Raw genomic sequence first — 12,323 nt, 5'->3', positions numbered from 1 at the left:
CTTGTTTATGACATTACTCATCGCAGCCAAATCGCCAAGGCACCTAAGGTACAGTGTGTACGCGCCATTACATATCATTGCTATAAATCGACAAAATGATGACTTACGCGTAGTCGTTATTTTCCTAAGTCGACACATATAGCTGGTCCCAAAAGGTGTCGACTTATGCAAGTTTTATGGTACTTTCTATTTTATGAAACACAGTTGGACATATCAGTGAGAGGACATCGATACTAGAGGAATTTCGTTGTGCCACAAAGCTGTTGATCCGAAGCGTTGAGCGCAATCTTCGCGCGCAGTCTTCCGCGGGAAGGCGCACGGCGACCTAGGCTTTTCCTCCTTCAGCGGGAATGTCGTACGACAGTATGCAGCGCTGGCAGCTTATGGAATCTGGCCGACGGCGTATGGCGGGCGCGCACGTGACTCCAATAGCTGCCAAGCCGAGCATGCTCCGAGAATTTTTACGGCAAGATAGAATGAAAGAGAGTCTTGAGAGTTTTCGCTTTCATTACTGCCGCTTTACATTAACTGCCACTCTCTTTCTTTCTTCCGAATTCCGTTAAATTCGCAACTCTGAATCGTCATGACGTACCGAATCATGTATAGAATTTACTTGCGGCACTAAACATTACCCAGTGGTGACCGCCACTTGCAGGATTTTTCTTAGGGGCGGTGCAGTTGAAAGGGCACTTTGAGATTTTGTTAGCGGCGCACCTTGTGAAGCGGATGCGGGGGTCGGGGGCCTCCCCCAGAAATTTATTTAAACATAGGAACTGCCTTTTTATGTCGATTTTCAGAGATATGAGATCGCGAAACTATTTGTGTACTTCAAGTCTTGGCATACAATGAAACAGACAATTCCAGATTACAAGGCCAAAAAGCCCACTAAAAACCGATGAACTTGCCTTGATAATTTAAGCTGGCCATCAGGAGCGAGAACAATACTTCAGTACCCGGGTGGTGACTGAAAGTCAAACTGCCGTGATATGGATTTGACAACACACTTTCTATTACAAAAGAAAATGAAAATCCATTACTGTATTTTAATTTACATTGCTTTCCGTTTCATACACTTACTTATTAAAACTTGAACTTTGAGACTTGAATTTTCAATGACTGATATATTTATCTTTACTTAAAAACATAGCTCAGTATTTTCTTGTCACTAGGGGTGTACAGGAATTTTGTACCAGGGAGGGGTCAACCGCTAACCCAAACTTGGGAGCACGTCGAAGGGGTGGTCTGGGCACGGGCCCTCCCCCAGAAAAAGTTTTGAAATTACACCCTACATGCGTTTCGGCTTGGGAGCGAGCATGATGAGGGTCCGCGGACCAGAAAAAAGCGGCCGCTTGGCCAGAACAAAAGGCTCAACTAAAAAACTTTTTAGGGGGTTGCGCAACCCTCCACCCCCCAGCCCCCCCCCCCCCTGATCCGCCCTGCATACACTATTAGGTATTATTGTATTATCCAGCCAATGTTTAGACAATATACAATTATTATGCATGCCAGACATGATAGAAATTGCAGCTAATAGCAGCATGAATATGGTAAACATTCCATGTGCCTGCTATTTCTTGAAAAGCACTGAAGACGACTAACTCTGCCGCATTACGCAACCTCAGTATTCTGCATAAACACAATTGTAAATCGAGGCAGAACCATGAACCAATACTACCTTGCCTCAAATGGGTCTTGTTTCATTTTTGTGACATCATTGAATTGCCATTATATTTCCATATTGGTCAAATGATGCGGGGTAGGGTAGGCTTTCATAATATAGATAACTGGCAGTTAGTCAATAGTCATAATAGAGCATTTATAATTATTTATTTTTTGACGTACTGATACGTTAGCTATGATTAATGAGAGCTTGCAACAGTGTGGTATTAGTGATGTATGCAATTATGGCTAAAAGAATTGTTCAAAGTAACTACGTGATATAAAATACATGAATGAGTACGATTTAGCATTTTGTTTTTCGTAGTTCGGTCATGTTCAATTGTACGGGCATGTTTCGTAAGGAAAATTGCAAAACCCTAACCATAGAGGCGAAACTCAGTCACGATAGTTCACAGCAAGATAAATCGGTTCGACCATCCATTGCTTGCTGTTATTCACAACGCTCATGCCCCTGTGTCCCAATGGTAACGCCCCTCGCAGGTTGATATACGCACACTTTCGTTTTCTTATGTTTTGTGTTTACGCTTGGTGCACGCTTAGTTTACGCTTCTCAGCTAACCTCAGCGGTTAACACCTAAAATCACCTCCCCTTTTAAAGGAAGATGATTTCAATTTAACGTTTGTGCCTAAATATTCAAGTATTTAGAAACTTAACCTTTATTATACGCGAGTTCGAATCACCCTGGTAATAGCGAAGTCCTCCTGGTCGGTCTGTGCCCCCCTTTTTTTATCAAAACTGGACTCGGACTCGAACTCGGACTCGGATGGTGTGGACTCGGACTCGGGTGGCGCGGACTCGGACTCGGACTCGGACTCGGGGGGTGCGGACTCGGACTCGGACTCGGGGGGTTCGGACTCGACTACAACACTGATGTGTGTTCTTACAACATGTATGATCATGTACAGCTCTTGTGCTCGTCTGTAACGGTGAGAGCTCTGGTCAACGTAAAAGATGCAACGGTTGTGATACGACAGATGACGCTGCTGTACTGACCAATATTATACTAAACTTCAAACTTCGTTTGCGCGGGTATAATGAAAAAATGTGTTTTCCAATATGAAGCAAAACGCAATTCTTTGACTAAATTTTACAAGTTTACAATGGACATACCTGCTTTCTGGAGTATGGCATGCCATTAAAATGACAATATTAAAGTTCAGTATTTCCTGGACAAGTGAGTTTCTGAATTTAGTGCTGTTTATTTGCATTAAGGATACTCTCAAGGGTTTAGGCAAATTTTTACCGATTTTTCATTTTCAATTTTATTCGATGGCTAACACTATGTGCCACCTTCGTACATGCTAATTTCTTGATATAACGGTACATGTGAACTGTCAGAGCGATTTGATTGCCCGCGTACATGTGTAGTAAGCAGCGGCTGAGATCATGATGAGGTCAGAGACAACCACAATATTCACTAAGCCAGTATCATTCAGTGTCAACCCTGCTACAGCTGTCATTACATGTATTCATGTACATTCATGTACATCTGCTAGTGATCCAACAAGTATCCCACGCCCAAAATAGTTCTAACACCTCGCAACACACCTTACTGTAGTGTGGTACAAGGCGCGCGTTTGTTGACATATTAGCTTTGTGAAGTCAGGATGAGCCCAGTTCACGCGTTCTGCGATGGTAACCTGGTAATTTCTCAGAATTTCTCAAGGTGCATGGAACATTTTACCAATTTAGTGGTGTCAGTTAGTCATGGATATGTCGCAGTAAGTACTAACAGTAGATATTTCACATACGTTCACCCATTTTTCACACAGGCGGTCACTCATTTTGAAAAATAGAAAAACAATGATTTCTCCGTTTCGATTTCTGACATAGTAGCCGATGTATAAATGGATATTTCTCTGTGATTACAACTCGGATTAATTTAATTTTACACTCGTTTTAATGATAACATATTGCTGTAAAGAAGTGTGTCAGGGATAGTTATTAAGTGCCGTATTTTATTAGTTATGCCTCTTTATTCGCTAAAATTTTCAATTCTAACACACAACTTGATTTTTAAGCAGTTTTTTCCAGTTTTCTCGGTAAATAGGAAAATTAAAGAAAAATCCAGACGCACTATTTTGGTCCATATTGTGCTTAACATGTGGCAAAAATTTTGTATCCTCACTCTTTCTGGTAGTTGAGAAATATCCAAAATACCATTTTTACATAAAAATTCAAAATTTGTGTGGTAACATAATTAGGTGCTGGAAATTTCATGAAATTTTTGGCTTGAGCATAGAAATATATCTCCTCTATAAATAAAACAAGTGATTGATTCAATTCATTCGCCAATAAACGTTTAATCTTTACTAGAGCAATACCCGTGCAAAAGGTGGAAAGTATTCTTAATAAGTTGCTTACCTGCTGGATTACTGGGTCAGAAAGGACTTCCATAGCAGCTAACAGCACTTCTGGCTGGTATTGGATTAACTTGAGGAGTGAGCCCTCATTCAGAGCAACAGGATAATCATGGCTGACGTGCAGGTCGCTAGTGTTGCCCAGTAGTCCAGTGTATAGTGAATCCTGAGTATCTGCAAAGAACCGCTGATATTTCTAACAAGGCAGGTGGATAATTGATGGTGCTGGGAAACTGGTCATCAAGCAAGATAACAAACAATAAATACAGCATGCACCCCCAGCATTTCACAGTTTCAAATTAATTAACCGGACATGAAACCAGTGGGCTTGAAAATACTGGTTGCAGTTTTGAAGCTACGATTACTCCATTACAAATATGATGTTAAACTAAACATGGTTACATGTGGTGTCGTCAGCAACCAGGTAGAACATCGATCCTTATAATATAGACTGAAATATAGACTGATAAGAGTGAGTATGAGAGAATACCATACCCAGGTCACGGTCATCCACCTGCTCCAAGATGTCCAGTGTTAGATCGGCCAAAACTAAACCCAACCTGACATCATCTTTGCTGAAAGTCTCCTCTAGTATGGTCTGGGCAATTACCAGTATTGGCTCATCCCTAAAGCACATTCACCCACGATATCACCAGGAGTAGATGATGACAAATTAATTGTCATCATCTACCCTTGATATTACCAATGTGTACATAAAACACATGTGCCAGAATAAAAAAACAACAATAATTAATAATAATAAATACTGATTATTATGAAATGTGTGCATTAAATATGTGCACAAATGACATTAACAATGCAAGTGTGTTACAAATATGCCTAACTCTATTTTTACACGTGCATGAACACTGGTAAACAGGTAAAAACTCAGAAGAGACTCCCAGTACTCACGTTGCAACCAGCGTTGGTAATTCAAATGTCAGCAGTCTGGCCGCTGATCTGAATCTAAAGGCAGACTCAGCAAAGTGTTCCAGGTAGTGTCCATACTTGTTAGCTAGCTCATTTAAGGTCTCTATCAGCTGCTGCGCATTATTCAGCAACGAGCCCCAATCCAGCCGTTGGTAGATCTTACCGGTTTCATTATATTTCTCCAACTGGAAAATGCAATGCACAAAAATCGTTAGGATTGCCCTCATCTTTCAATGTTTCCGATTAGACATCCCGGATATCAACACCGTACAGGGGGGCGTTTAGATTTGTGCCTATATATTGTAAACCGACGGACGGACGCTCATACAAGCTGCATCTGACTGTGTCAGATGAGCTAAAAATTAAACTGAACCAGAATAGAAATGGCAAGTAACTAAACATGCATTTGTGTAGGTTTGAATAACACATAATAAAAGGAATTGAAAAAAAAAGCGAAGTCCGGATAATGCTAACAACAGAATTGCCAAAGCATCCAAGCACCAAGCAGGGCGTAGCTCACCATTTCGTCGATGAGACCAATGTCCAGCTGGGTGTAGAGTTCGTCGATCAACCCATTAGCGTTGGCCTCACAGATCACGTCCTGGTATCTAGCCAGCATCTGCACATTCTCCAATGGCTGATCAGTAAATGTCAGTAGGTTCACGAAGCCAGGGCTTTTGCAGTAGAATGTGCGCCTTTCTTCCGAAGAAAGATGTGCCGACCTCACTACGTCTAATACCTACCAGACCAAGCAAACATGCTTTACATTATAAAGAGAGTGGCTGTAGGTGTTTTTTACTGCTAATATGACATCCACTCTCTCGTCACACTGCCGAAAGATGGTTAAAGGGGATCAAAGACACCCATTAAACAAAGACAAGCCGATAAAGTTCATTTGAACAATATAATATATTATAATAAATATAACAGCATGGCTTTTGACTTGTACTTGTGCCAGGTGTGCATGGTAGACTGTAATCAGGCTTTCAGATTTGAAAAGTACAGGAGGAGTACTACTAATGACTCCCCTAGGACACCATAGGGGGTCTTTTCACGCTCCATAATCACACCCTTAAGAGGCATGATGGAGAGCTCCACTAAAAAATCACACCCTTAAGAGGCATGATGGAGAGCTCCACTAAAAATCACACCCTTAAAAGGGATGATGGAGAGCTCCTTGAGGGCTCTCCATCATGCCTATTGGGGTGTGATGATGGAATCATGACCATGCAATCCTCAGTCTAGAGTGAAATCCAAAACGAAAATTGGGATGTCATGCCAATCCACTGACTATCATTCATCTTCACCTTCATTCATTCGATGGCTTCGTCATGATTACATTCTTTTCATCCAACAACCCAACAATAGCACACAGATTAATAAAAGAGTTGATCGGATGTAAAAATAAACTTGTTTTATTTATTCTGATTTTCATCCTTAGAGATTCTAATCCATGTACCTGCATATTTTAGCACGAAATATCATCACAATCCATCAACAAACTAGCCAAATTACTTGTACGTAGCAGCCACGTAGGTAGCCCCTCCAACCCTACGACTGTTTTACGTCGGCAGAAAACCACTTCTCGCCACGTATAGTGGAAAACGAGCAGGTAACTTGTGGCTACCGTGTAGGTACCTGTATTTGGATGATGTTGTCTAGTTGTATAAACCAGAGGGTAGTAACCTGTACCTCTGCCATACGTTCAGTTACTTACACACCACAAATTGTTGTGTGTTGCTAACCTTTTTGTACCCCCCTACATTGACAACTCTATGGAGCGCTATTTCAACATAATACACATACTTTTGGTGCGCGATTTCAACCACTTTTATGAGGCGCGATGATGCACACACCATGGCACAATTTCGGGTGCGCGGTGGAGCGCGAGCGCGATCGCGCCCCTTAAAAATGAAAGCCTGCTGTAATACTCGCCTACAATGTTATTAATTAATAATTATGTTGCGAGCTCTTTACTATTTATTCTCATATTTTGCTAATTGGGTTTTATGGCACCTTTTATCTTCATGCTACCCTAATTTTTATCATAACTATCATAGTTTAACTTTTTGTTTCATTTCACTAGGTCATTATACCTCTGGTACATGTTATAAAATGATGCCCCTATGTAAGCACATGCACAAATACGGCTCTACAATGCCAGTGACCTATATAAATAGAATACGTAAATCTATGCAGTGTTTAGAGAAAGGCTTACCTAGAAGGTGCATTATTTAACCAATGCCAATCATGCCCAGATAAAACCATGTCGTGACAAGGGAGTTAATAAAAAAACTCACGTATTCCGGTTTAATGTTTATGCTCCACAAAAGCTCAACCATCTGATCTGGCAATCTGCCAGTACTGTTGATCACTTCCCAGAAATTGACTGGATCCTTGAACAGGCTGGCAAAGTTCAGTGTCGCATCTGAATAATTTCATTGCAATAATTGGCGTTAAAACTTTTCCAAGAAACTCTTTCAAGATATGGTATCATTAGATATCATAATCAACCATTCCGTTCCTTGATAACTAAACTACCATTACAAAGTAACGCATAAAGCCAGATTCTAAAAAATACAATGCCGTACAGCCCAGTGTATGTGTGTGAAGATGGAAATTGAACACAATTTTCAGATTATAGGAGCAAAACGCTGAGCAGAGCATCAAAAATGTAAGCTTGACATAGCCAATCATTGGAAAGTATGCGAGTGACTATTACAACAAGGTGACATCAAACTCAGGTCAAGGTGTATAATACCTAATGCCACATCTAGCAAGTATGGCCAACTCGCTCCTTCACATAGTACAGCCATGTGCATACCTTCTACTTTGACTAACTGCTTGTTCAAAACAACCAGCGTCTGGTTAATGTGAGAGAATCCACGCTTGATATCTAGCCATGAAGAGAAGTTACCCATCATCCTGTCCAGGTCATTGATGACTCTGTTGAAACTACACACAAAGATATCAGCAGTTATTATTTTTCACTACCTTGAAAGTTTTCTCAGCATTTTAACACATTTATCGATCACCAATTCCAACAACATTCTACTGCTGATTACGTGTGGCTGATGGGTTCATACCTAATACATATAACATTAGTTGCGCACAAATAAGAGATGTGAGTGACATATTGTATCCTTTATCATGATGTCAGCTTACAAGATGTAGTCGAGATTGGTGCCGTCCAACCTCGGGATGCTCTCTGTGAAGCGTTTAAAGTACAGCACCCACTCAGTGATGTCGTGCATGCTGGGAAGCCTCTGAGCAGTGCCGGAGAGAGCTGACATATCTCGCACTGTGTCCAGCATTGTGCCAATGTCCTCCAGAGCCGTACCAAGGTCGTACTGACCCAATGCTCCCGCCAAAGTCTTCGCCTATAGAACAATTACTTAATGATAATTTATAACACAGGAAAATCCTCTAAACAGATTAGTGAATACAGGACTGTAAATGAAGGTTTTGCTAATTCAAACCTTCGATAATGTAACTGAATTTTTACACAACAAAATTAGCTATTACTCAGTGCAAATGTCACCTATGGGATATAAGGTTAAGTTTCTCATGTTTATGAACATCGTCTTGGTCACTACTATACTTAATTGCACACATCAGTGCGATGTGCCACTTACCGCTTCTGATATCTTCCTGACATCAATGTACTGCTGCAGTGTTTCCACGACTACTTCGAGGTTGCTCTCATTCAAGCTGCAGAGAGCCTTAGACACCTCTTTTGCAGTGGCAGGGCTGTTTTTGTTAAATTTCACGTACTGCACCAGTCGGTCGCTATTGCAAGCCACACCACGGAAGTCTATGTAGCCTGTCACTTCATACATCTATAGATTAGAAATAGCATAAAAGAATTGCCATAACTAAATATTTTGTCCTATATATGCTCATGAATTCAAGCTTATTGTTGGTTATATGGGGTGCCTCAGGATACAAAATGCAAATTTGTTCTTACATGACTTTTGAAAAGAATGAGCCATATGTTTCTACTCAAAAAAGGCATGCTCAATCATGTGTGTAAAGTTACTTAAATAAAATACATGTAATAATATGCAAGAATACATGATTAGACTTGGATTATGACAAGAAAATATGACTGAAAATATGAAGAAAATCACAAATTTTTACGTTATGAACAATTTTTCTGGAACGCATCACTTACGTATTGCGGGGTCTTACTGTATGATTTCACAATTATATACAAACTAGAGTACAATTCAGAATGCATGTTTTCATAGGTATGGTATAGCACATTTATACCTCGTCCAAGTTGAATTTAGCTTCCAGTAGAGACTCGACGACTTCACGTGGCAGCACAGCACTTTCTTCAGTAAGAAACTCTATCAGTTTCTCTTTGTCTTTAAAAATATCGCCTAATCTGAGGCCATTTTCTGTAAAGCCAAACAAAACATACAAACATGCAACCACAAATACACGCACACACGCACGCACACAGTTTATATTAATGAAATAGAAAAATCATCGGTAGACTGAAGCTAATCTCTTAATCATAGAAATAGTATATGAAAGACTTCTCCACTCTAATATTATTTACTCCAGATTTTAGACATAAAAAAATTATTGCATGGTTGTTCGAGCAACATGAGAGTTACTTTTGTAGACCTCGAAAACAAACAGTACCCTATCGATTTTCTCAATTCACTAAGTCCACGTTTCCCTTGCGATAATAGTACAATATTTATTTCATCATAAATGTCTTTACCATTGCGGTATTTCTTTATTAAACTCACCAATGAAGTTAATAACCTCTGCTTGCTGTAACGGTGCTGTAACAGCAAACATGATGTCCAGGGTTTCAGGAAGGTTTCCTAATGCTGATATTACGCTTGTATTTGCAATATTTGGTCCCAGTCGACGGATCAACATCTCGGCACTATGGAAAACATTTTTAATTTTGTTATATTACACTAGTGGATAACATTGGTCATTTCTATTTTTTACTAAAGAAGAGGAAGTCCAGAAGCAGTAAGATGAGGAAACAATGGAGAAGGAAAAGGAACAGAATCAGAAGGAAGAGGACAATGAGAAGAGACAGGAGAGTAATATGGATGAGAACAAGGTATATGAACAGAGGAGGAAAGGAGTAAGATACAGAGGAAAGTGCAAGAATCATTAGTTAAATGAGGCATTAAATGAATAGTAAATCAACCAGCTATCAGACTATCAACCTCTCTCCTATTTTCCCACATCTAATATTTCTTCCTTTGCCTTTTTCCTTATTTAATTCTTATATGTTTACAAAGGCAGTTTCTTTATCTTTGATTTGCTATGAATGCAGATTTAAGCCTGCTATACTTACGCTGGTACCGATCTAGAATCCACTGAATCAGTGGCATAGGGGTTCTTGCATATGTTGTCGAGTGAACAGACAGTTGACTGTAGAAAGGGAAATAATCCAGCACTTGGCATAGCGCGTTCACTGTAAGCACCTGCAATGGTCATTATGAAGACTATAGAATACACAAACGTGGTAGAAACTTGAAGTAACTAACAATTGTGTTTTCATCAAATTAAACTCCCTCATCGGTAAAGTGGGACAATTTTATGAACACAAAGATAGCAAACCTCCGCCACAGCGTAACAGTCCCCCCCCCCCATCTTGCTGGTACTGTAGGAAAGCGCCAGTTCCCATCAGTCTATATTACTATTAGTTCGTATTCTATAATAGTTCGTGGCACGAACGCAATCACAGTAAACCACTTCCATCACATATAATGGTGATTCCGCCGCGATGCCCACCTGGCCCATCTCTAGGGACCGGATTCGTTGACGCCAAACTCGCAGGTAGAGAACGAGTCGGCTCTCATCCTTTCCGCAACACGGTCCAGGTTTTCCCCCGCTCCTGATCCTATTCCTTCTCTACTTTTCCTTGCCATCTTCCCCTCCTACCTTCAACTTTCGCTGAGAGGGTCTATGTCCCCCAGGGTACTGCCGGAAGGTACCCTGGGTACGGTCCGGTATACCGGAACGTACCCTGGTACTATCTAATATGCCGGACCGTACCTCGCCTACTCCACTAATGAGTCCAGGGAGTCGCCTACGCCTACTACCTAACCCTAACCCTAACCCTATCCCTAACCCTAACCCTAACCCTAACCATATCAAATAGTGACCAGGGTACGTTCCGGTATACCGGACCTTACCCAGGGTACGTTCCGGCAGTACCCTGGGGGACATAGACCCTATGAGCTCAACTTTCCACCTTCACCCCTGCCGAGCTACTTCGCGATCCACGTCTAACGGTACGAGGTTACTGATAGTCGGTTACGATTCTGTGTGTATGTAGATATCTGTGTAGTTTCGTAGAGTGTGTATTGTGTCTGATTGAGCTGAAATAGACGCACGAGGAGTAGCTTTCATAATACTGCGTTTGTGTTATCTATCTGTGCTATCTATCGTGGACTCTATCGACGCAACCTACCCGGGTGTCACTAGCCCACCTGCTAAACCGTAGAACCTGAGGTAGCGTGCCGAGTGCCTTCCTTAGGTAGGGTAGTAGCAATACTTGCGTAGATAGCCACGTTTCTAGTATCGGTATAGTATCTAGTATCTCGTATCGTATCGGTTCTAATATCTGTTTTTCTCTCTAAGCACGAGTTACGCACGAGTTGTACCGCGATCAACGTCACCTGTTTGCAACGAGACGCACGCAAACTACTACACACGCCATCGTACAGAGCGTTTCGACTCCGCCATGTACACGTAAGTCCGACGCTTTCTTGTTTTAGACTAACGTATGCTCAAACTTTAAGCGTTTTTGCCAATCTATTCGTTTGTACGCGCTATAAAGTGGCTCTAAACGCGACCGCACGTAACGATTACTGCTGTTTCGTCATCGCTCTTTCTTTTTCTCACGCTTCAACCGCGCTAGCTCCTCCTCTCACGGCTCCCACGCCTCTCACGCTTCGCACGCCTCACGCCTCACGTCTCTCGCGTACATCTTCACCCCTTTTTCCCCCCTCTTTAACGTTTTCAATCTGCCGTTTTACCGCGTGCTAACACCCTTTTCGTCTCCGCCGCACCTCCTCTTACACGAACAAGTGCCGCGGAGCGACAGCGCTCATCTAACGTCTACTGCAGTGACTCTGTGGTGGAGTGGTGGGATTCTAGTAAACCCTGTTAGTCCCAAATGTGTTCACATACACGCCGAAACAGTGAAATGCACAGGGATGGTATCAGGAACCTTCTCAAAGGAATGTTCGTTGGGATCGTTATGAAAGTTGCCACGAGATGGCGCGTACGTTTAAGTGTCTTCAGATTAAAGATAGAAGGTCCCATCGTACGTAGTAGCTCAACAACTATTTGCAAGACAGAATAGG

General features: G+C 41.5%; 1 protein-coding gene across 1 annotated transcript in view; it reads right to left on the bottom strand.

The window, feature by feature from the left end:
- LOC106820868 overlaps window positions 1-10,811 on the bottom strand; it is a 95,956-nt gene extending 85,145 nt beyond the window's left edge. The window contains exons 1-12 of the mRNA XM_014825462.1: window positions 10,763-10,811; window positions 10,304-10,433; window positions 9,735-9,877; window positions 9,244-9,374; window positions 8,607-8,810; window positions 8,137-8,351; window positions 7,796-7,926; window positions 7,272-7,399; window positions 5,492-5,710; window positions 4,954-5,156; window positions 4,537-4,667; window positions 4,046-4,215 (exon numbers count right to left, since the gene is read on the bottom strand). Of these exons, the coding sequence (XP_014680948.1) occupies window positions 4,046-4,215; window positions 4,537-4,667; window positions 4,954-5,156; window positions 5,492-5,710; window positions 7,272-7,399; window positions 7,796-7,926; window positions 8,137-8,351; window positions 8,607-8,810; window positions 9,244-9,374; window positions 9,735-9,877; window positions 10,304-10,433; window positions 10,763-10,811 (1,854 nt within the window). The remainder of the gene's footprint in view (window positions 1-4,045; window positions 4,216-4,536; window positions 4,668-4,953; window positions 5,157-5,491; window positions 5,711-7,271; window positions 7,400-7,795; window positions 7,927-8,136; window positions 8,352-8,606; window positions 8,811-9,243; window positions 9,375-9,734; window positions 9,878-10,303; window positions 10,434-10,762) is intronic.
- Between the last annotated feature and the right edge of the window lie 1,512 nt (window positions 10,812-12,323).

The sequence above is a fragment of the Priapulus caudatus genome, unplaced genomic scaffold (genome assembly GCF_000485595.1).
Source record: "Priapulus caudatus unplaced genomic scaffold, Priapulus_caudatus-5.0.1 Scaffold51, whole genome shotgun sequence".
NCBI lineage: Eukaryota > Metazoa > Priapulida > Priapulimorpha > Priapulimorphida > Priapulidae > Priapulus > Priapulus caudatus.
Note: the sequence above shows the minus strand (reverse complement) of the source record. Positions and strands in the feature narration are given on the sequence as shown.